Source organism: Vipera ursinii (genome assembly GCF_947247035.1).
Source record: "Vipera ursinii genome assembly, chromosome: 2".
Taxonomy (NCBI): domain Eukaryota; kingdom Metazoa; phylum Chordata; class Lepidosauria; order Squamata; family Viperidae; genus Vipera; species Vipera ursinii.
The window spans coordinates 185,951,577-185,977,688 of NC_139513.1; the positions used below are offsets into that span (position 1 = coordinate 185,951,577).

General features: G+C 45.4%; 1 protein-coding gene across 7 annotated transcripts in view; it reads right to left on the reverse strand.

The window, feature by feature from the left end:
- CARM1 (coactivator associated arginine methyltransferase 1) overlaps window positions 1-25,893 on the reverse strand; it is a 156,639-nt gene extending 130,746 nt beyond the window's left edge. For 6 of the 7 annotated variants that reach the window (XR_014491433.1, XR_014491434.1, XR_014491435.1 and 3 more), the window contains exon 1: window positions 25,697-25,893. Coding sequence is in view for 4 of the 7 variants with exons in the window: in XM_083354473.1 (XP_083210599.1) it covers window positions 25,697-25,847 (151 nt within the window). In the remaining 3 variants the exon portion in view is untranslated. The remainder of the gene's footprint in view (window positions 1-25,696) is intronic. The other variant, XM_083354472.1, reaches the window with a different exon arrangement.
- Window positions 25,894-26,112: the final 219 nt, after the last annotated feature.

The window sequence follows — 26,112 nt, forward strand, 5'->3', positions numbered from 1 at the left end:
TCAAGAGACAAATAAGATGGTCTGGTATGCCCATCTCTTAAGAACTTGCCACAGTTTGTTATGATCCACACAATCAAAGGCTTTAGCATAGTCAATGAAGCAGAAGTAGATGTTTTTCTGGAACTCCCTAGCTTTCTCCATGATCCAACGTATGTTGGCAATTTGATCTCTAGTTCCTCTGCCTCTTCGAAATCCTGCCTGTACTTCTGTTAGTTCTCGGTCCACATACTGCTGGAGTCTAGCTTGTAGGATTTTAAGCATAACTTTACTAGCATGAGAAATGAGTGTAATGGTGTGATAGTTTGAACATTCTTTGGCACTGCCTTTCTTTGGAATAGGAATGTAAACTGATCCTTTTCCAATCCTGTGGCCACTGTTGAGTTTTCCAAATTTGCTGGCAAATTGAGTGTAGCACTTTTACTGCATCATCTTTTAAGATTTTGAATAGTTCAGCTGGAATACTGTCACCTCCACTAGCTTTGTTGTTGCTCAGCTTTTCTAAGGCCCACTTCACATTCTAGGATGTCTGGCTCAAGGTCAGTGACCACCTCATTGTGATTATCAGGGACATTAAGCTCATTCTTGTATAGTTCTTCTGTGTAATGTTTTATGGAGGTGGGCCTAATATAAAACCCAGTTTTGGGATGAGGTGCATGCCTAAAAATCAAGCTAGGGAAGGGGTGGGGAGTGGAGCTGTCCCATGTGCCCTGCACCCACTTACCGTTGCAGCCAGGCCTTCCATGAATCAACATTTGCCTTGCCGGCCCACTTCTGCAGCATCCCCCAGCCTGCATTTCGCCATCAGAGGCCTTCAGAAAATGCCTCTACAGCTGAGAATGTAGCTCCAGATTCTCCATGGCCTGCATTTTGCTGTCAGAGGCCTTTCCGGAAGACCTCTAATGGCGAAATGCAGGCCAGAAAGCGCCACATGCGTCAATCTGGAGCTCCATTCTCAGGTGCAGAGGCATTTCTGTCGACCACAGAAGTGGGTCAGCTTGGTGGGGCTGTCAGTGCCACCACGAGGTGAGACAATGGAAAAGACAACCCCCGAAAATAAGACCTGGTACCTCTTTTGGAAGCAAAATAAAATAAAATTAAAATAACATGGTCTTATTTTCAGGGGAAAATGGTGCTTCCTCTTGGGCACTTTTGTACTGCGGCATGCAGGAGGGGGCATCTGCTAAGAAATTCCCCCCACCCCCAGGCAAGTAGTGAAATGTGAAATTGAAACGGTTAAAATACTGAGCCCACCGGACTTGCTTAGGGGATAGTTTCCTCAGGGTTTTTAACACTTCTAGGTTATTGTGGTCCATCCACACCTTGAAGGGATCTTACTACCTTCTAAAAATTGTCTCCAGGTCAGAAGAGCCGATAGTATATAGTGTCAGCTTCCTTCTTGCAATCAGTTAATTTGCAAGATATACAGATACAGGGTTGCAACTCCCCCTTTTCATTCCTCTGGAGTAAAACCATCCCCAATGCCACATCTCTGGCATCTCCCTAGATTATGAAAAGTTCATCTGGGTTGGGTGTTTCAAAGCAGCACAGAGCCACTTCAGTTTTTCAAAGGCAGCTTGGCATTCGATAGACTAATTTAGTGACTGACTTGGTTTGGGCTTCACACACACACACACAAACACACACACACGTCTTGAGCAGGTTGGTGATTGGTAGGGCAATCTGGGCAAAAGGAAGGATGAATTGCCAATAAACGTTTGCAAATCCCAGGAAACTCTGCAACTGCCTCCGTGTCTGAGTGGCCTCTCACTCCAGAATTGCCTTTACCTTACCCGGGTCCATTTCCACCCCATCCTTAGAGATGAGATACCCCATCTCTAAGGCTGGTCTTGTGAAAGTCGTATTTTGACAACTTTGCATACAGTTGGGCTTTTAACTTCTCAAATATTGCTCTCACTAGCCTCACATGCTCTTCCATGGTCTAAGTATAAATTAGAATGTCACCAGGTATACCAGCACCTCTTTGTATAGGTATCCATACAGGATCTTATTTATTAACTGCATGAATATTGCTGGCACCCCTTGCAGCTCGAATGATATCACCCAAAATTAGTAACAACCTAGAGTCCAGTTAAATGCAGTTTTCCTCTCACCCCTCTTTAATCCTCACTCGGTAATACTGTGTTTGCTGAAAATATGATCTACTCCGAAAATAAACCCTATGTCAGAACCCACTTCAATCCACATCTTAAGAAAGAAGGACTCTTGGAGACAAGGTTGTCCAAGCAGGAACTTTTACTAAGAAATAGGAGATAACGGGTATAATAGACAGGATCTGAGAAATCCCTTCACAGATCGATATTTTTAAATGTCCCCAAGCAAGCCCCACCCCACAGTTTATTTGGTCAGTTCTGGAACATCCAAGTTTTAGGTGGTAAGCCCCTCGTGGGAAGAGGAGAAACATCAGTCCACTCGTAGCAGAATCATTTCCACCTCCTCACATTCCATCCGGAGAAACAAACCAGATTCCGGAGGGTTTCATTCCACCCCCCTTTCTTAGTTGCCCGTAAGATGAGAGGGAAAATGCCTAGTGAGAGAGTAATTGATCTTATTGTGATGAATAGCAGGCAGGCAGAATAAACAAAAGATTACCTTTGTGGAAGGAAGCGAAAGCAATAATGCTTGTTCCCTCTCCTCCTTGGGAATGGCAGAATCCGGGGGGGGGGGGGTTTGTGAGATTTGGGTTTGCACAGAAATGAAATATAAATGGATTCTGACACCCTAGCTTGAGTTTTGGGGGTGGGCCTAATATAAGGCCTACCCCGAAAGTAAGCCCTACTTAAGAGCTTGCATAACCGGCTGCTGACTGATTCTGTCTCGTTGCTCCCGTAGACATGAGGTAAGGAGGGGGGAGCTGCCAGTGCTGCTGCCACTAGGTGAAGCTGGTGGGAGAGGGGGATTCTGACCCATGCATCCCACTTACCGTACCTTGCCGCAGGCTCCTGTACTGATAGCCAGGGTTCTCACGGTGGCCCACCTGGTGAGTGGCCGGTTTAGGCCACTCCCAGCAGGACACCGCATCATGCCCAATGCTGCTGCTATGAAGCTTGGCAGATCCCACCCCCCATTTGACCATGCAAAGCCATAGCCAGACCTCTCATGTTTAACCCTAAACCCCACTCACCCCATGGCAACTACAATGCCTACCCCAACCCACAATGCCCAACTCCAACCCCGATCCTAACTTCCACTCACTCTCCAGGGCAACCACAATGCCCAACCTCATCCCTAACCCACAATGCACAACCCCAACTCTAACCGCTATTCCCCCCACAGGGCAACCACAATGGCTACCACAACCCACAACCCCAGCCCTAACCCCTACTCCCTCCCAGGGCAACCACAATGCTTAACCCTAACCCTAGCTCTCAATGAAGTCAAGTTTGACACCCTTGATTTAATGGTACTGGTAAATTAAAAGGGAATAATATTTTAACCCCCAGACGAGTTCAAAAAGAAAAAGCTATTCTGACAAGTTCAAGAAAGGAATAGCGGAGGACTCTCAGGGCAAGAAACTTACAGCTTTCTGCAAAGAGAACAATTTGGATCTCCGTATGATTTGAAAATGGCGACCAGAGTATGATAACATCAGTCAACAGGTGGACAAGAGAAATGCCAAGAAACAAAAATGTGGATCAGATAGGCAGCCATTATTTCCTGAACTGGGACACAACATCTGTGACTGGATTGTTGACAAGAGAGCAAAAGTTTAGTAGTGTGCAGGGCTGATATTCAAGCATTTGCCCTTGCACTGGCACCACCAGTTAGAAATATCCCAAGAAGAATTCAACGCAATACAACACTGGCTGGATGGCTTTCTTCAGCGATATGAACTGTTCCTAAGAAGATCTACAACACTGTTCAAGCTGCAGGATGCTGAACTTATTACCGTATATACTTGAGTATAAGCCGACTCGAGTATAAGCCGAGACCCCAAATTTCACCCCCAAAAACTGGAAAAAGTTGTTGACTCGAGTATAAGCCGATCCGCCGTTCTGCAAGCCTCTGCCGCCAGCAGAGGCTCGATCCGCCATTTTGCAAGCCTGAATACACAGTCGCCGGGTCTCCGTTCCTCTGTGCCCTGCCTGCCTGCTTCTTTCCACAGCGGAAAGAAGCAGGCAGGCAGGGGGCGGAGGAACGGAGACCCGGCGACGTTTGGGGAGGTTTCGGCGCCTCTCCAAATATCCCCAAACGTCGCCGGGTCTCCGTTCCTCTGTGCCCTGCCTGCCTGCTTCTTTCCACAGCGGAAAGAAGCAGGCAGGCAGGGGGCGGAGGAACGGAGACCCGGCGACGTTTGGGGAGGTTTGGGTGCCTCTCCAAATATCCCCAAACGTCGCCGGGTCTCCGTTCCTCTGTGCCCTGCCTGCCTGCTTCTTTCCACAGCGGAAAGAAGCAGGCAGGCAGGGGGCGGAGGAACGGAGACCCGGCGACGTTTGGGGAGGTTTGGGCGCCTCTCCAAATATCCCCAAACGTCGCCGGGTCTCCGTTCCTCTGTGCCCTGCCTGCCTGCTTCTTTCCACAGCGGAAAGAAGCAGGCAGGCAGGGGGCGGAGGAACGGAGACCCGGCGACGTTTGGGGAGGTTTGGGCGCCTCTCCAAATATCCCCAAACGTCGCCGGGTCTCCGTTCCTCTGTGCCCTGCCTGCCTGCTTCTTTCCACAGCGCAAAGAAGCAGGCAGGCAGGGGGCGGAGGAACGGAGACCCGGCGACGTTTGGGGAGGTTTGGGCGCCTCTCCAAATATCCCCAAACGTCGCCGGGTCTCCGTTCCTCTGTGCCCTGCCTGCCTGCTTCTTTCCACAGCGGAAAGAAGCAGGCAGGCAGGGGGCGGAGGAACGGAGACCCGGCGACGTTTGGGGAGGTTTGGGCGCCTCTCCAAATATCCCCAAACGTCGCCGGGTCTCCGTTCCTCTGTGCCCTGCCTGCCTGCTTCTTTCCACAGCGGAAAGAAGCAGGCAGGCAGGGGGCGGAGGAACGGAGACCCGGCGACGTTTGGGGAGGTTTGGGCGCCTCTCCAAATATCCCCAAACGTCGCCGGGTCTCCGTTCCTCTGTGCCCTGCCTGCTTCTTTCCACAGCGGAAAGAAGCAGGCAGGCAGGGGGCGGAGGAACGGAGACCCGGCGACGTTTGGGGAGGTTTGGGCGCCTCTCCGAATATCCCCAAACGTCGCCGGGTCTCCGTTCCTCTGTGCCCTGCCTGCCTGCTTCTTTCCACAGCGGAAAGAAGCAGGCAGGCAGGGGGCGGAGGAATGGAGACCCGGCGACGTTTGGGGAGGTTTGGGCGCCTCTCCAAATATCCCCAAACGTCGCCGGGTCTCCGTTCCTCTGTGCCCTGCCTGCCTGCTTCTTTCCACAGCGGAAAGAAGCAGGCAGGCAGGGGGCGGAGGAACAGAGACCCGGCGACGTTTGGGGAGGTTTGGGCGCCTCTCCAAATATCCCCAAACGTCGCCGGGTCTCCGTTCCTCTGTGCCCTGCCTGCCTGCTTCTTTCCGCTGTGGAAAGAAGCAGGCAGGCAGGGCACAGAGGAACGGAGACCCGGCGACGTTTGGGGATATTTGGAGAGGCGCCCAAACCTCCCCAAACGTCGCCGGGTCTCCGTTCCTCCGCCCCCTGCCTGCCTGCTTCTTTCCGCTGTGGAAAGAAGCAGGCAGGCAGGGCACAGAGGAACGGAGACCCGGCGACGTTTGGGGATATTTGGAGAGGCGCCCAAACCTCCCCAAACGTCGCCGGGTCTCCGTTCCTCCGAGCCCTGCCTGCCTGCTTCTTTCCGCTGTGGAAAGAAGCAGGCAGGCAGGGCGCAGAGGAACGGAGACCCGGCTTCGTTTGGGGAGGTTTGGGGAGGTGCGCGCGCACCTCCCCAAACCTCCCCAAACTTCGGCAGGTCTCCGGACGGCGGTGGCTTGGGAGAGGTGAGCGCGATCCCGGAAGCTCCAAAGCCTCGGCCGCGCACAAGTCCTTGGTAAGTTTTTTTGTTGACTGGAGTATAAGCCGAAGTGGAATTTTTCAGCCCAAAAAGTGGGCTGAAAAATTCGGCTTATACTCAAGTATATACGGTAAATGTGCACTTGCATTCAAGTTCTTTGTTGATGGCATCTTTCAAAATACCAACTCTCCAACATGATTGCCATGGATGAAACTGTAGTATTTATGAGCCAAGAATCTCAAACAACAATTGATCAGAGGAGTGCCTCGTCAATCTATATTCCCTCCACTGGTTACGAAAGTGCATGTATTACCTGCATTTTAGCAATTCGTCTGGATGGAAAGAAAGCTCCACCTCTAATAATCACTAAGGGCAAGAAAGATAAGATTGAATGTGTTTCAGGCATTTATGCTCTTGCAACCGAAAAAGTCAGGTGCATACAAGTCGTTATAAGGAAGTTTTGAGAGGTGGCCAAAGAGGTCTGCTAGTCTGGGATTCAGTCAGCATTCACTGCGCAAAAGACACGAAAAACTTCCTTGGAAAGAGAGGAATAGATCAAATAATGATTCCTGCAGGAATGACTGCATATCTCCAAACTCTCGATATTGCGATAAACAAGCCATTCAAGGACTATTTGCACAGGGAAATCAATGACTATACTGAGCCTTAGTGGAGCAGTGGACTAATGCCTCCTTAAGTAACACCAGCTGCCTGCAATTACTGCAGGTTCGCATCCCACCAGGCTCAAGGTTGACTCAGCCTTCCATCCTTCCAAGGTGGGTAAAATGAGGACCCAGATTGTTGGGGGCAATAAGCTGACTTTGTAATAATGCCGCTTGGGGTGCGTGTGAAAGCCCTAACAAGCAGGCATATACATAGAATGAAGGCTACTGCTAAGCTTGTAAGCCGCCCTGAGTCTTCGGGGGAGGGCGGGATATAAATGTAATAAAAATAAAATAAAAATTGTCTGGTTGCTTGCAATCTGTGTAACAAGTCAACCATGACACTTCCATTGCAAGAAGGGCTATCATATGGAACAGGGCATCAATTTATTTTCCATAGCACCTGGGGGCAGGACAAGAAGCAATGGGTAGAAGCTGGTTAGAGAGAGAGATCCAACATGAATCTTAGGAGAAATTTCCTAACAGTGAGAACATTTAATCAATAGAACAGCTTATTTCCCAGTGTTGTGGGTGCTCTATTGCTGGAGGTTTTCAGGAAAAGATTGGGGAACCATTGGTTCAGGATGGTATAAGGGCTCCTACCTTGGGCAGGGGTTGGCCTAGCAGACCTTGAAGGTTCCTTCCAGCACTATGTTTATATGAGAATAAATAGCTAAATATACCCACACCCATAGACATTAAACTCAATTTTTTCAGCAAAATAAGCAAATACTCAGCCAAATAAGGAAAGATATATAAAGCTTTCAACAGACTGGATATAAAAATTAATCCGTCATATTTTAAAAAAGAGAGGGCTACTAAAATAACAGGATGAAAATACTTGCTAGCCATACTTTAATTACATAGCCTCACACAGGCTGGGAATTTGAATCATCAAGATAATGCTTCTGATCTTCCTTAACCATCTTTTTTTTATTAAAAAGTTTTACAAAAAATTTTTTTTACAAAACATCCCCAAAACCCACCCACCCCAACCCCCCCTCCCCCCCACTTTCCAGAGCTGAATACAGGGTCATAAATATAATAATCATATTCTAACTAAAATTATCCATTATAAAATTAACCAAATTCATAATCTGCTTTAACTCTAACATTGATACATTCAAATTATTAGAAACATAATAATAACTTAAAATATAATCAATACTAATACTGAAATTAATAAAAATCTAAGATCTACTCATAAGGTAAATGGAACTTTTTAGTCCCATATTTATTCTGAATATAATCTATCCATCTCCTCCAAACTGAAATATATCTTTCTTGCGAATGATCCTTCAAATAAGCAGAAATCTTAGACATTTCTGCAAGATTCGATACCTTAAGTACCCATTCTTCTATAGAAGGCAAACTATCCTTCTTCCAATATTGTCCCACCAGTAACCGTGCTGCTGTTATCAAATTCAACATCAAATTAGTTTCTTTAGTGTCACGATCTATAACAATACCCAATAAAAACAATTGCGGAGAAAACTTTATCTTTCTCTTAAAAATCTTTTGAATGTTTCACCAAATTTTAATCCAAAAAGCTTTTATATTTCTACAAGTCCACCACATATGAAAATAAGTAGCATCTAAACTACCGCATCTCCAGCATTTAGACTGTAAATTACGATACATGTTAGACAACTTTTTAGGATCCAAATGCCATCTATAAAACATTTTATAAAAATTTTCTCTTAAATTTTGAGCCTGAGTAAATTTAACATTTCTGACCCAGATTACCTCCCAAATATCCAACAGAATTGGTTCCTGTATGTTTTGTGCCCACTTTATCATACAATCTTTAACTAATTCCGTTTCCGAGTCCAATTCAATTAGAACATTATATATCCTCTTTATATGTGCATGATTTGAATCTCTAATTTGTTTTACTAAATTTTTATCTATAATTGTAATGCCAACCTTCTGATCCAGCTTCCACCTAGCTTTCCGTTGGGTGTACTGGAACCAAGAGTAATTTATGTATTCTTGTTTTAACTCATCTAAAAATTTAAGTTGCCAATTATTCCCTTCCAATCTAAGTAATTCCTTATAGGAAACCATATCCAAACTCACTCCCATAGATACACCTTCTATCGCGTGTCCGGGAATTCCCCAAATCGGTATTTTATAATTTAACTTATAATAATACTTTTTCCAGACATGTAACAAAGCACTTCTAAGAATATGAGATTTAAAAGCCCTGTCTACAGGGCTTCCTTAACCATCTTAAGAAAAGCAATTCAGTAAGGACTCTACCAGGTCACTCACACCATTGTGTCCACAATTCCACCCGTGTTAAGAAGAGTTATAGGGACAAGATCAACCACAATCTCTGCTGTTCTCCCCATAACAAGATTCACACTGTTCAGGACTCTAAATGTTCTAATTTTGGGAATATAATACTTTCATTTATTTCATATATTAAATACAGAATGCCTTTTTACTGGAATTGTATTAATGCTACAGGAATTATATATACACACACACACAATCAATCTGCAAACACTCACAATCCTACATTTACCTGCTAGCTCCCACCACACAATCATGTAGAATATAAGCAAAAAAAATATATGATTTAAGTTCCCTCAAGTAAACCACAACTTATTTCTTGGTAAACTAGAAAATTGTGGGACAAACAGTATCACTACCAGATGGATTTGTAACTAGCTGACAAACTGCACTCCTTAATAGTACTACATCTACATGGAAGGAAGGAAGGAAAAGCAATGGGATACCACAAGGTTCCATCTTAGGCTCAATACTCGTCAATATCTTCATAAATAACTTAAAAGAAGAGAAGAGAAGAGAAGAGAAGAGAAGAGAAGAGAAGAGAAGAGAAGAGAAGAGAAGAGAAGAGAAGAGAATCTGGAAGGGATCTTGGAAGTCTTGGAGAACCATTTTAGACAAGTGACAAGTGTCAATGTCAGAACCCATTTATATCACATTTCATAAATGTATAGGTAGAACAATGTGCTTATTCTGGGGATTCTGCCATCTCTCCGAGGGGGGGGGAGAGGATGGTTACTTAAGGCGATCTTCAAACAACAGGGAAATGGTTGAACTGGGGGAGGGAGGGGGAGAAACAGATCTGGATCGCATCTTCATTTACAACTGAAAAAGGAAGAAGCAATAACAATAAAAACAAGGAGAGTTCCCTTTCCCACGGAAGGGCCTGACACCTAAGCAAATGATGGGAGCCTGACCAAATGGATGAGGGGAGGGGCTGAAATGGGAATGCTTTATATAGGATTGAAATGTAACTTTGTTAGATTCCGTCTTGTATTGCCACAATCGGTTCCATCCTAGTAAACATTTTCCTTTTAGACAAACTTGCATCCAAGAGTTCTTATTTCCTAAGATGTGGATTGAGGTGGGTCCTGACAGTAGACGGAATCTGCTATAAGAGTCAACCTGGAAGGGAAAACCTTACCGGGGGACTTTGCAACAAATACAATGTCTGGCGACGAAGAAAGAGAGGAGGGAAGCCCCATGGAGGGGGAGTCTTCCCCCCAAATGGAATCCCAGAGACAATGGGAAGCTGAAGCGGCATATTTCCCCAGGGAAGAAGCGGTGGAGCAGTACAACCAAAAACCCCAGTGGTCGATGGGCGTTGGAAGGAAAAGTGAGTGGGAAAAGGCTTCGGGAGAAGTGACCCTGAGGCGGACTAACCACCAACTGGAATGGAGGCAAGAGATGGAGAGTTCCCTGCACGCCAGTGAGGAGGAGCGGATCCTGGAAAAGGCCATTGATCTGATGAAGGCAACCCTGAGCTCACTAAGGGAGGAGAGAGCTGAAAATCGCAACCGAGGCAGCGCCTGGGGACGCAACTGGAAAGGTAACGAAGGGGATCCAGCACCTGAAACCCCGGGGCCGTCCAATGGAACAGGAATTGCTGCCTCAGCAGTACTCCCCCCCAGAACCACAGACGGGGACCAGGATGAGGAGCGATACCGGCCACGGCGCAGACAACGCTCCAGCCAAAGACTCCTGCCCCTGGAAGTCAAATTCAAGGGGGAGCCATCACGACTGGGATTCTTCCTAACCCAAGTCCTCAGCTACATGGAAGAGTACGGCCGGGATATCCCTAGTGACAAAACAGCATCCGAATTGTGCAATCCACCCTGGACGGATCGGCTGCAGACTGGGTGGTGAACTTGCATGACTCCAACGCCCCAGAACTCGACGACCTCAACCGATTCATGTCATCTTTGAGGCGGCGGTTCGAGGATCCTTTGGCTGACCGTAAGGCCCGAGACAGAATCAAAACAGTGAGGCAGGGCAGGCGAGCAGTGGCTGATTATACCCAAGAATTCCGAGCCATTGCCAGCAAGCTGAACTGGCCAGAAGACATACTCCTTAGCCACTTCAAAGACAGTCTAAACTACGACCTGTATGACGCTTGCCTGCCTCGAGGAGACCCACCCCATCTCGACGACTGGTACATCCTGGCGGAGGAAGTGGAAATAGACCTACTGAAGAAACACCACAGAGGAAAACCATGGGGCCGCCTGCCACCCGAGCAAACAAACGAGGGGGAAAAACCACCAGCCACAGCCAAAAAATCAATGGGTTGTTTCAACTGCGGGAGAGAGGGCCACCGTGCTGCAGAATGTCGTTCAAAAGCCCCCCCACGAAAACCAGAGGCATCATCCTCCAAGAAGCCGGGGAAGCCCCAAGGCAACACAAAAGAATCTTCCATGAAGGGGACAGAGGCTGTAGAGTCCACAATTCCTGCCAGGAACTGGGATTGGACTCCGGCCTGCACCGCAGGGACGGTGGACAACTCGAAGACAGCTCAGAGGGAGAACCATTGGTAAGTGGACCCCTTCCACCCATACTTAAGACAGTGACTATATTAGCTTCCCCTATGCCTGAAGCAGCCAAAATAAAAGCTCTGATAGACTCTGGTTGCATCCGCTGCCTTATCAGCCCAACGCTGGTGGAGAGATTGAGCATCCCAGTGAGGAGGCTAAAACAACCAATCTCTTTTAGTCAATTAGATGGGACTATAGCAGGGGGGGACCAGCCACCCTAGCCACTTTACCAATTCACCTATCACTGGGGCCCCATGAGGACATAATGTTTATAGTGGCCCCAGGCATGGAATGCCCAATGATTTTAGGACTGGAATGGCTGAAGAAATGGAACCCCGGGATAAACTGGAGGACAGCAGAACTCAACTTCCCAAAAGTGGAACAGGAAAAGTAAAACCCCCAAACACCCCCCTAACCCAGAGGGAGGAGACAGCAGCAGTGGGGAAAGAGAAGGGGTTACCAGAAATACCGGAGGAATACAGGGTCCTGGCTGAGGTTTTCAGTGAGGAAAGAGCAGATGAGCTTCCCCCCCACCGCCCCACAGACTGCGCCATAGAATTCAAACCTGGGGCAAAACTCCCAAAACCCAGGATGTATGCCATGAGCGCAAGGGAAATGGCAGAAATGGAAAGATTCATAAAGAAAAACTTAGAAAGAGGATTTATTGAGCCTGCCAAACCCAAAGTGGCCGCCCCGGTTCTGTTCAGGGAGAAGAAGGATGGTTCTTTCCGCTTGTGTGTGGATTATAGAAATTTGAACACAATTAGTGAATGTAATCTGTACCCCCTTCCCCTAATGAAGGATATGCTATCCCACCTATCGAAAGGAAAGATTTTTACCAAACTAGACCTGAGGGAAGCATACTAGCGTATTAGGATTAAGGAAGGAGACGAATGGAAGACTGCATTCAACTGCCCAATGGGGTGCTATCAATTCAAAGTATTGCCATTCGGACTCCAAGGGGCCCCCGCAGTCTTTATGCAATTAATTAATGACGTGCTGAGAGAGCACCTATATAAGGGGGTCCTGGTTTACTTCGATGACATCCTTATCTTCACAGAAACCAAAGAGGAACATATCAAACTAGTCAGAGCAAGTCCTGAAGAAGTTGCGAGCTCCCTATTTATATGCTAAATTATCGAAGTGTGAATTCCATCAGGAAAAAATCGAGTACCTGGGATATCGCATATCTCCAGAGGGCATCGAAATGGACCCTGAGAAGGTCAGGGCAGTACTAGAGTGGGCACCCCCCCGCACACGGAAGCAATTGCAAAGTTTCCTGGGGTTTGCAAATTTCTACCGCCAATTCATCCCCGCATTTGGCCAAATAGCCATGCCCCTCACAAATTTGTTGAAAACGAAAGGGGGGGGTCACCCATGAAACCCAGCCAGCCTCTTAAATGGTCAATGGAATGTCAAGCAGCATTTGAGAGGCAAAAGAGACTTTTTTCTGCGGCTACTCTGCGGCTACTCTGAAAGATGTGAAGCCAGTGCTGCTGTGAACAGAATTATTGTAGGCCACCTCGGCAAAAGGGAGAAGGTCAGTCCAGTTTGTCTGTTGGTAAGAAACATAGCATCTGAGGTATTGCTCCACCATTTTGTTAGCGGATTTTGTAGCCCCATTGGTAGCTGGATGAAAAGCAGATGATAAGCCTTGAGATGATCCAATTAATTTAAGGAAATTCCTCCAACATTTTGCTGTGAACTGCACTTCTCTATCTGAAATTATTTCCTTAGGGGCACCATGCAGTTGGTAGATATGTTTCAGGAACAATTTAGTCAGTGTTTGGGCAGATGGGAGTCCTTTACAGGTGATAAAGTGAGTCTGCTTCGAATACAGATCTATCACAGTCCAGATGACAGTATTTCCTCTACTGTTGGGTAGGTCTACAATAAAGTCCATAGCTATTTCTTCCCATAGTTGGGAAGGGTCTGCTACTGACTGCAGTAGCCCAGGGGTTCTCCCTGGAATTCTTTTTCATGGTGGCACATATGGTACAACTCTTGACATAGTTTTCCACATCTCGTTTTAGTCCCAGCCACCAAAATTGCCGGCAGATGAGGTGTAGAGTTTTTAAATATCCAAAGTGTCCAGCCTGTTATACATCATGGCTGTGTCTGAGAGCATTGAGACGGAGTGTTTCAGGTAGATACAATTTTCCCCCCATGTATGCCAAACTATCCCTGCACGTTAGGGAGGTTTGATTATCTTAGAAGCATTGATCAGTAAGGAGCCCTTGTTTTATCTTCTTCACTCCTGGGTTATCAAGATTAGGGGTTCTGCAAGGCGTGAGCTGTGCAGCAGGTTGTGAACTGGGGATAATTGTCTCGTAGAACTCTTCGCGTTCACTTTTGTATTGTGGCAGTCGGGATAGCGCATCAGCTAGGAAGTTTTTCCTTCCCGGTATGTGCTTTAAAGTTAAAATGGTTAAAGTACTGTGCCCATCGCACTTGCTTTGGGGACAATTTGTGGGGAGATTTTAGTGCCTCTAAATTTTTGTGATCTGTCCGTATTTCAAAAGGCACCTTGCTCCTTTCTAAATAGTGTTGCCAGGTTAATAGCCCCCACCTAATTGGTAAGGCCTCCTTCTCCCAGACCGTCCATCTCCTCTCACCTTTCATGAATTTCTTAGAGGTGTTGGCACAAGGTTGTAGGACTCCACTTTTACTCTTTTGTAGTAACAAAGCTCCAACTGCCACGTCGCTGGCATCTGCTTGAATTACAAAGGGCTCCCTGGGGCAGGGCTGCTTTAGGACTGGCTCAGCAGCAAATAGTCTTTTTAAATTCTCAAAAGCTTTCTGACAACTCATAGTCCATGCTAGCAGTTGTCGAGGTTGCGGTTTCCCCCCTCCCTTACCCTTTTGAGTAGTTCTGTAAAGGGTAGAGCAATCTTGGCAAAAGGGAATGACTTGACGGTAGAAATTGGCAAACCCTAGGAAGCTTTGGAGCCGTTTGCGAGTCTTTGGGAGCTGCCATTCAATTATAGTTTGCACTTTGGCTGGGTCCATTTCAATGCCCTTGTCAGAAATTCTATAGCCAAGATAATTTAATCGGGCTTGGTGAAATTCACATTTCGACAATTTGACATAAAGTTTGGCATTCAATAGTTTCTTTAACACTTCTCTGAGCAGTCTTACATGATCAGTTATATTCGTACTGTATATCAGAATGTCATCAAGATACACCAGAACCCCTTTGTATAAATGTTCATGTAAGACCTCATTAATCAACTGCATAAATACACCTGGGGCCCCCTGCAGTCCAAATGGCATGACTTGAAATTGGTAGCTTTCCAAGGGGCAGTTGAAGGCCATTTTGCACTCATCCCCCTCCTTTATTCTTACCCGGTAATATGCTTCTCTCACGTCTAACTTGGTGAAGACGCTCCCCTTCACCAGGAGGGTTAGTAAATCTTTCAGGAGGGGGAGAGAGTATTTGTTTTCCATACTCACAGCGTTTAGGCCTTTATAGTCCACGCAGAAATGTAGAGACCCATCTTTTTTCTCTTTGAACAACACAGGGGCTCCCACAGTAGACTTAGCCCGTTCGATGAATCCCCTCGCTAGGTTTCTATCCACATATCGCTGCATCTCCTCCATTTCAAGGGGGGGACATAGTGTACATTCTTGGTCGGGGGAATTTGGCCCCTGGTAACAGTTCAATGGAACTATCATTGGGATGGTGAGGAGGCAAGGTACTGCATTCTTTCTCACTAAACGCCTCTGCTAGGTCTTAGTACTCGCTGGGGATGAGTGGCTCGCCAGGTGGCCGTAAGGCAGCCATGTGCGCTTGCTCATTGGGTGGGCTAAATCAATGGGGGGAGAATATGGGGGCAGGGGAGAATCTTGGGACCCAGGGGGATGGGGTAGGGATACCGATCCCCACAGTGATTGGGAATGGCGGCAGATGGATGAGCAGAGGGCCATATCGTAATTTGAGATCACGCCCCCACTATTTTCGAGCTGTGGCGCGCTCCGACCCTCTGGCTCTCACCTGCTGTCCTGGGGAAGGGGGAGGGCAGACACCTGAGCTCAGACTGATCTATTTCAATGCCAGGTCTGTTGTGAATAAAGCTCCCCTCATCCATGATTTGATCGAGGAGGAAGACGCAGACCTGGCACGCATCACGGAAACTTGGTTGGGCCCGGAGGGAGGGGTCCCTCTGATTGATTTATGCCCTCCAGGTTTCCATGTGCTGCATCAACCTCGGGCTCAGGGTAGGGGAGGTGGCATGGCGGTCGTTATCAAAGAGACCCTCCGTCCACGGGAGACCACTGCCTCTCAGATAGACGGATGTGAATCCCTCCTCTTAAGGTGGGGTCCTGGTGGTCAGTTGGGCCTACTGCTGGTATACCTCTCTCCAAGCTGCGTAGCAATGGCTCTACCCAGGCTACTTGATGCCCTCTCAGGACTGGCGGTTGAATTTCCCAGACCTATGGTTCTGGGAGATTTTAATCTGCCTTCCCTGGGCAGCACATCGGAGGTGGCCCGAGAGTTCATGGCTTCCATGACGGCCATGGACCTGACCCAAATTATTCAGGACCCAACTCACGAGGGGGGAAACATGCCTGATCTTATTTTTATCTCTGGGCAGTGGCTTAATGGGCTGGGTGGGGTTACTCCAACATCTCAACCGCTTTCATGGACAGACCATGATCTCCTGCGGTTGGGCCTCCGTCAAGTCACACCCCCCCCGCTGTCAGGAGGCGGAACCGACCAGATGGCTCCGCCCCAGGCGCCTGATGGACCCAGATAGGTTCCAGACGGCGCTTGGATTGATTCCTACCTCCCTCTCCCACAGCCCGGTCAAGTACTTAGTTAATGCCTGGCAACAGGCTGCTTCGGAGGCTCTCGACTGCGTTGTGCGTTTGCGGCCTCTGACCTGGCACAGGTCCCGACTCACTCCTTGGTTCTCCAAGGACCTGCGGGAGATGAAACACCGGAGAAAGAGCCTAGAGAGCATTTGGAGAACCAGTCGGTCTGAGTCTGACCGAACACAGTTAAGATCCTTTTCTAGATCTTATCTTGTGGCAATGGAGGTGGCAAAGCGTGCTTACTTCACCACCCTCATTGCATCCACAGACAACCGCCCGGCCGCCCTGTTTAGAGTGGTCCGTTCCCTTTTAAATCAAGGGACAGGAGAGGACCCCTTACGAGGACGGGCCGAGGAATTTAGTAAATATCTGGTGGACAAAATTGCTCAGATTCGGGCTGGTCTGGACTCTGACTGGGCAGTATTTGACGAGAGGAAAACGATGAGTTTGGCCGAGAACACTTGGGAAGAGTTTGATCCTGTGACTCTGGATGAAGTGGACAGGATCATGGGGAAATTAAGTGCCGCCACGTGTTTGTTGGACCCGTGTCCCTCGTGGCTGGTCTATGCATCTCGAGAGGTTACACGAGACTGGCTCCTAGCAGTTATCAATGCCTCACTGAGTGAAGGGTACTTCCCTGCCGCCTTGAAAGAGGCGGTAGTAAGGCCCCTCCTTAAGAAACCTGCATTGGATCCAGCTATTTTAAACAACTTCCGTCCTGTCTCCAACCTTCGCTTTCTTGCGAAAGTCGTTGAGAGCGTGGTGGCACGGCAGCTCCCTTTGGTCCTGGAGGAAACTGAGTATCTGGATCCATACCAATCGGGTTTCAGGCCCGGGTATAGCACGGAGACGGCATTGGTCGCGCTGGTGAATGATCTCTGGCGGGCCGGATATAGGGGTTACTCCTCTGTCCTGGTCCTATTAGATCTCTCAGCGGCTTTTGATACCATCGACCACGGTATCTTGCTGCATCGTCTTGAGGGGTTGGGAGTGGGAGGCACCGTTCTACGATGGTTCTCCTCCTACCTCTCGGGCCGTTCGTAGACGGTGTTGGCAGGGGGGCAGCGGTCAACCCCTAGACCCCTTAGTTGTGGGGTGCCTCAGGGATCGGTGCTCTCGCCCCTCCTGTTCAACATCTATATGAAGCCACTGGGAGAGATCATCCGTGGCTTCGGGGTGAAGTATCATCAATATGCTGATGATACCCAGCTTTTCATCTCCACCCCGAACCAACCCAGTGATGCCCTCGATGTGATGTCCTGTTGCCTGGAACTGGTACAGATTTGGATGGGAAAGAACAGGCTCCGGCTCAACCCGGCCAAGACTGAGTGGCTTTATGTACCGACATCTCGTTTAGTCCAAGAGGTTCCATCTTTGATTATAGGAGGAGAGATATTACCTCCCGTTGATAGAGCACGCAACCTGGGCATCCTTCTGGATTCACGACTAAGTTTTGAAGATCATATTGGAGTCGTGGCTAGGGGGGCATTTGCCCAGATTCGCCTGATATACCAGTTGCGCCCCTTTCTGGACTGAGATGCCCTACGTACAGTCACCCACGCACTCGTTACCTCCCGTATAGACTACTATACTGGACTCCTACCAATCGGGTTTCAGGCCCGGGTACAGCACGGAGACGGCATTGGTCGCTCTGGTGAATGATCTCTGGAGGGCGCGGGACAGGGGATATTCCTCTGTCCTTGTCCTATTAGACCTCTCGGCGGCTTTCGATACCATCGACCATGGTATCTTGCTGCGGCGTCTCAGGGGATTGGGAGTGGGAGGCACAGTTCTTCAGTGGTTCTCCTCCTATCTCCTGGGACGCTCGCAGTCGGTGTTGGCAGGGGGGCAGAGATCGGCCCCTAGGTCTCTCGTTTGTGGAGTTCCTCAGGGGTCGGTTCTCTCGCCTCTCCTGTTCAACATCTACATGAAACCGCTGGGTGAGATCATTCGTGGTTTTAGAGTTGGGTATCATCAATATGTCGATGATACCCAACTTTTCTTTTCGACCCCAAACCACCCCAGTGATGCCCTCGCTGTGATGTCCCGTTGCCTGGAGGCGGTTTGGGTCTGGATGGGGAGGAACAGACTTCAACTCAACCCTGACAAGACTGAGTGGCTGTGCATTCCGGCATCCCGGGACATTCAAAATGTTCCATCTCTTTCTATGGGGGGTGAGCTCTTACCCCCCGTGGATAGGGCTCGCAACTTGGGAGTCCTCCTAGATTCACGGCTAACCCTGGAAGACCATATAGTGGCCGTGACTAGGGGGGCTTTCGCCCAGGTTCGCCTGGTGCACCAGTTGCGGCCCTATCTGGACCGGGATGCCCTGTGCACGGTCACTCATGCGCTCGTGACCTCTCGCCTTGACTACTGTAATGCTCTCTACATGGGGCTTCCCTTGAAGACCACTCGGAGGCTCCAACTGGTACAGAATGCGGCCGCGAGAGTTGTCTTGGGAGTTTCCCGGTACTCCCATGTTACACCTTTGCTCCGCGAGCTGCATTGGCTACCAGTTGTCTTCCGGGTGAGGTTCAAGGTCTTGGTTATGATCTTCAAGTCCTTACATGGCATGGGTCCGGGTTACCTCAGGGACCACCTGCTGCCGGCGTCAACTCCCCTCCGCCCTGTGCGTTCCCACAGAGAGGGCCTCCTCAGGGTGCCTCCGGTCAGAGAATGCCGACTGGTGGCCCCCAGGGGGAGGGCCTTCTCTGTGGGCGCTCCGGCACTTTGGAATCAACTGCCGGTGGAACTCCGGATGACATCAGACCTCCGAACCTTCCGTCGCGGCCTGAAGACCCATTTATTCGAATTAGCTGGTCTGGCCTGATGGGGGAATATGGGTTTTTAAAATAGTTGTTTTTATTATTGTATTATTGTTTTTATTTGGGCATTGGTTTAATCTTATTTTAACTTTTGTATCGTAATTATATATGCCCTGTGAACCGCCCTGAGTCCCCAGGGAGAAGGGCGGTATATAAATTAAATAAAACCTAAAACCTAAACCTACTGTAATGCTCTCTACATGGGGCTGCCCTTGAAGACCACCCGGAAGCTTCAACTGGTGCAGAGTGCAGCTGCATGGGTAGTGATGGGAGCACCCCGATACTCCCATATTACACCCCTCCTGCGTGAGCTGCATTGGCTACCGGTTGCCCTCCGGGTGAGATTTAAGGTGCTGGTACTTACCTTTAAAGCCCTACATGGCTTAGGCCCGGGATACTTGCAGGACCATCTGCTGCCGGGAACGAATTCCCATCGCCCAGTACGCTCACACAGAGAAGGCCTCCTCAGGGTACCGTCGGCTAGACAATGTCGGCTTGCGACCCCCAGGGGAAGAGCCTTCTCTGTGGGAACGCCAGCCCTGTGGAACCAGCTCCCCCCTGAGCTTCGGATGGCCCAAGTCCAGTCCTTTCGCCGCGGCCTCAAAACACTCCTTTTCCACCTGGCTGACCTGGACTGACAGGGATTTTAATTATGTTTACAATTTTAACTCTAATCTTTAATTTATTTCAATTTTAAATTTTAATTTACTGTACAGAGACCTTTAATTTTTGTTGTTGTTAGCCGCCCTGAGTCCCTCGGGAGATAGGGCGGGATATAAGTCCCATTAATAAATAAATAAATAAATAAAATAAATATAAAAATTAATTCAATTAAAAGATATTGCACAACTTTTAACACAAAAGCTACCACACAAAGGTAACAACTTTGAAGTTCCATTATTTACACATTCCTAATTTCCAGTTAGGCATTTTAGGCAGGGCACAAGTATCTGGACAGCAGGATTGAGAAGATTAAGAATTCCATCAAGCAATTTTCCTGCTCACAGAGAATTGCCAATTTAATGGAGGGTCAGGGACAAGGCTTATGACCTCAGCAGGAAACCTTTTATTACAGAGCATTAATACAATGAAGCTTTGTCTGCGGAATGCATAAGCAACCAAGGCAGGACATGAACAATGGCTCAGACAGAATTTGATTAGAAAAGCAAGGGTTAGCTCAAGACCAAGAGGAGAGGGGGGGGGAAAAGTCGAAAAGCATTTGTCTGGCATGTAAAAAACAATTCAGATCCTAGAAAAGAGAGCCCTGCCTTTTCAAGATACTGCCTTTGGAAGATATTCAATGCAAATGTCTCCCATGCACATTAATTAGGCTGTCAAGCTGGGCCTCTCTAAGTTCTTTGTGAGCAATAAAGAGGATAGCAGATGTGCCCTTGGGCTTCCATACACACATCACAAAAGGGCTGAATGCCTGGTAAAATCAAGGGATTCAAAAAGGCTGCCATAGAACTATCACATCAGAGCTGGATTTATTAGTTGCAGAGATGCTTTCACCACACTACTATTTTTTAAAAATGCTTTTGTTTAAAATGCACACCATTTTGGATGTGCAGTTAAGTTTATATAAATATTCAGTGGTTATAATATAGAAGAGTTGGCCTTCAACAGTTTGATTTTGCAACACAGAACTTGGGATTTAACAAAGAACATGTTGACAATAAAAGTAAGCAATAATATGAGATACAAATCAATTGACAGCCTCTTGGATATTGGTTAGTTAGTGTTTAATGACAGACTAACTTTTTAATTGCATCAAGATGCCTACTTATATTTATTACAGCCAGAGATAGCACTCTCTGATCTTATCATGATTATTTTGATGATTTTACATACTTTAAAATAGTAATATATTTGAACTCCCCAAGATTCTGAATAAGTGTCAAAATCTTTTAAATCCTTCAATCATAAACATACTGTATATTTGCAAAATACTATTATTGAAAGTTGATAATATAGAACTGATGTTCTCCACCATACATTTTGGGCTGCAGTGCCTTCTATATTTATCATCTTGCTACTGTCAAAGCCTCAAATAGTTAGAAAGCTTTAAGCTGCCTTTATATTTAGAAGCATGACAATTTTTGACCATTTTATCAGGTATTTTAAACTTATATAAGACAATTTTCATTTACAAATTTCAATACTTTAAACAGGAGACATCAGCACATTATATATGCAGATTCAATTAGTCAAGGTTTCCTAAAATAAAAAATTAAAGATATTTTACTCATTATAATTAAGGAAGGTGATTATTCCAGCTAATTGGTATGGTACATAAATGGGAAAATATGTAGCTCTCAATGCTCATTTTAGCTGCTGAATTTAGTTAAATTCAACATACCTGAAATATAGCTCATCTCTGTGTTGTGGATAAGGGTCTTTATCTGATATAAAATCTTTTCTGTTTCCTCAGTTTAAATAGAACTGAAGTGGACATTTAATCCCCATATCATGGGTTATTCCCCTCTCCCCAATACTCCAACTCCTAACCCAACCAGATTAGGCAAATAAAAATTTACCCAAGGTATATGACATTATTTTAACACCTTAAAAGTTTTAATGTTAATAATATTTTATCATATTATATTCCACTTACATTTAAGAAGTCACACTGGTCTTTTGCTTTTTGTCTTTGCCTGATTCTTGTTTTATACTGGTCACTGACTGAGATAAAAACTAGAAGTTATAACTTTCATTTTTAATAACTGTAAAAGCATGTCATCTCAAAGCAAGCTAGGAATCCAAAATTAATTTCAACTTCTGATTTCAGACTCCTGTTTATTAAGGGAGCCATAAAACTGTAACCATCAACCAGCTATATACTAAGCTCCTCTAGCAAATTCTAGTTTACTGATTCTACTCCTAAAAGACACAGTACAATGGAGGCAGAAGCATGCTAACTCTTGAAGAATACACTTGGATCCTCCAGAAGTATAATCTGGCAAAGTATATTTTGGCAAAGACGACCAGTTTCAGCATACCTGAGCAGAGAACTACGAAACTGCAATTATTTCATTACTTTGCACATTGTTTTCTCCCAGAACAGATATGATCTAAATATAAAGACATTGTTTTGAAATATTTCCATTCAGTAAACTGCAATTATTGCTTTGGCAACAATCCCAGCCCACAAAGTCAGAAAACACAGGTTTTCTTAAGAGAGGATACTGCACTATGTTGCTCTGCACAGCTCTACTAATACACAAAATAATAAATCTAACAATTTATAAGTTTATTAGGATACCAAAATATTCAAAAATGCAAGAAGACATGGAATAAAGAATTGGAATATCTTGTACTAAACATCAATAGAGTAAATATCTGGTATCTAAATATCACACTTTAAAATTAACAATTACTAGTATTACTGAATTAATTAATATCAATAGAAATCCTTGGATTTCTCATCTTTCCAAGAAGAAAGAGATGGTTCAACTAACTGTTGGCAATTGAAAGTGCTTGAAATGGAACACTGGTTCACAAAAAGTGGTTTGGTGTTGTAGCAGCTCTATTATGGACAAAAGTTATTTCATAGAATAATTTTGTTTGGTGAGATTTTTTTGGCTATTATAGATATTTCTATTTTTGAATTATCCATCTTTTTCTACATTCAAATATTATTTACTGCCACAAGACACCAATTTCAATATTTAATTTCCCATTTTTCCTATAGTAAATTAAAAACAATAATTTAATTATTTAGTAAGATATTAATTTAAATGAACACTATTTTTATTTGATGACTGAAAATGCATACTTTTGTGTGGAGGTTCTTTTTCCTTGTTTCTTTTCCCTTTTAGCATATGTAATAAAAATATTTTAAAATATACTTTGGTTGTACAGTCCAGTCTCTCTAGAAACAGAAAACTAATTATGAATGGAAAAATTGTAAATTAAGCACCAGAACATAAAAAACCTTTAGACTACTTTATATTAACATAAACAAAAAGTAGCATGTATGTTCTGTTGATAACAATAGTTAAATTCAATTTGGCAGTATGAACAACTAAAAAAAGGTTGGAAGGAAGAGTTTACATAACACTGAGAAAGATTGACTGGCAACTATCAAATATGCATGTTCTGCAGTTTGCAGAATAATCATAATAAGATCAGAGATAAAAAAACATCTGTAACCATCTAAGAATTGTTGACTTACAACTCACCACTGTCTAAACTGCCTAAGATGGCTGGGTGTTGTAGCTAAGCAACATCTCTACTCTACCTTTTATTTCAGTTACAATAACCTAATAGGTGAACTCAAAGTCTTCAGCTCTAGGGATGACAAACTGGGAATGGAATGTAAAATGGTTCTGTTTCCATTGGACTGCCAAACTTTCTTGTAGACTATGCCATTCTAGAGTGGTTTAATGGATCCAAAAGTGGTTCAGAATTAGACTGTGGTGTTTCAGACATTGTGCTCTAGACAAAATTTTATTTGCTTTCAAAATACAGGAAGAGATTTGGAATGCTCCCAAGGGAAGGAGAACTTACTCATAGTTAACCTATCTAGCATCCATTCTATAACAAAATGAATTTCTATAAGTGATCAGCTTTAGCTCATTCTGGATTTCCTCATGGGAATTACAGTAATGTATGTTTCTTCTAATAGTCTGAGTAGTCTCTCAAAGAAGTAACACCTGAATATGTTCAGAGGCTCTACACACAAAAAACAACCATTCCCTTTGGACAGTCTCATGAAGGAAGATTTCAAAGTCTAGCTAACATACAAAAAAAGCCCAGGACTTTTCAAAAATCATTCAGCTCATCTGCAATCTGGAATTCACAAATTATCCTAGTATAGGCATGCTTATTCCAATTACAAGGATCTACTTTACATACTAATTACTTTACATACTACTTTATCCCTTGTAAAAGTGCCACTTACTTTATGACTTCAACTGTTTTCTCATTTGCACCAAAAGGTAAAGACAGTTAGTGAATAGTTAAGACTGCTGTCTCACATCAGCACCGAACAGCCAATATATACGTTAATGTTTCCCCATCATATCCTCATTCACTCTTTAGATCAAGTCACACAGATTGAAAAAGTGGCCTCCTTACTATCCCAGACCTATAATAGATACACTTTCTGCATTCATGTGAGGAAGTGCAAAAATAATTGCTAGCATACAAGAGAGTAGATTTCAAAACAGAATTACTGTAGCATGTAAAAATTTGAATTTCTGTCATTCTAATACTCAGTTCAGATTTTACTAATCTAAATAACTAAATAAAATACTTCGTACACAAGTCTCCACCTCTCATGGTACAATATCAAAAAATTGTCAAGTATTATAGAAATCAATATACAAAGTATTTTGAACCCACCTAACATGTTCAAGTTACGATATCATTCTGACTGAATTACAGCAACTGAGTCACAGTGCAGAAGACCATATACATTGCAGTATTCATATTTACATCTAGTATAGCCAATTTAACACTATGAACTCTCTGAACAACTGTCTTCACATTATCAAACAAAAACCACAAATGTTGTTTTCACATGAGTCTCAGTGAAACTAGTTTTCAGTTCATACTAAACAGCAACTATATTCATTCATTACAAAATACTTGTTTGTAAATGACACCAATATTGAAGGCAACCAACTATGGGATGCACACTCAATGTAGCCATTTGATTCTCAATTATGTCAACATACAAATCCAAGTCAGATCCCACTGAAGGGATAAAAGAGTAATAATAATAATACTGGCCAAATTGTCACAAGGATTAGGGTGGGAATACTAAAAAGCCATTCATAATGAATGAGGGCAATATAATAATTCAGAATGATTATTATAGTTGCAGAATTATTTATGAAACAGTTTCAGGAATTATTAAGGCTGTGTTCTTAAAAAGCTGTTTTATGCTCAGAACAAATCCTTGAAGTCTCTTTATGTGTGCTCCTGTAGCTAGAAATATTTTTTAGAACCTGATGTTTAAAAAAAAGCATTCAGAAATTACCCCACTGATTATTTAACCTACAAGTTTGTAAAATGTTATTCTCAATTTGCCAATATAAGCAGGCATTACATTATTAACACACTGTTTTAAATCCTGGAATTTCTCAGACTGGTGCAAAATTATTAGAAATTTGGGGCAAAGTCACGGAGCATTTACTTGGCTAAAACATAAAAAGCCATGGGGTATTATCCTTTATCTGCCTGCAAACGAAAATAAATGGACTGTTCTCCAAGGGAAGCTGTAGCTCATCAGCCCTGAAATTCAAAAAACTCCGGAATATGTTGCGACTCCCACCTGTTTTCCATGTGCTCATGGGTGAAACTTGGTCTCCTTCCTATGAACTACTGTGAAGTAATATAGATATGAATTACTCTTCGCACATGTTCAGAAACCCTTGGCCTTTAAACACTGGGGCGACAGACAGCTCTCCCTCGCAACCTGAAGCAGAAGCGATGGCGAGAAAGCAGCTTCCGTAAGTAGCCGGCTGCCCCTCCGCATCCCCTCATCATTTGTCCGTCCTACAACTCATTCATTCATTACTTTCATTCATTCATCCGACCGTCCTTTTTCATGCGACTAGACCCCCACCGGCCCAAGCGAGCATGTCAGCGAGCATGCCCGCCAGCCCAGCCCCATTTCGCCACTCACGGCTATACAAAGCGAGGCAAGCGGTGTCAGGCCCGGTGCGAGCCTCGAGACGCAGCGCCTGTTGCTCTTGGTGCCGCTGGATTTCCCCATTGGCATCGCCGATAGTCAGGAGCCGCACACCCGGGAAGACCGATACCACCGCCGCCGCCATCTTGGCATCCCAGGCCCGCTCCGCGGCGGCGGCGGCTGTAGGCAAAGCCCGAAGGCGACTGAGGAAGGCGTCAGAGAAGGAGAGGCCGGAAGCCGCGCCTTTTGAGCAACACTAGGCTGGACGAGACAGGGACAGATACGCACCCTCTACTGGCCGGCGGGGATAAGGAAGGAGGGGCGCTTTCCATGTGATTTTTCTATTATCATTTTAAAAAACGACAAAATAAAAAGGTACTTAATAGGTTGCTATCAATGTTTTTCCATCA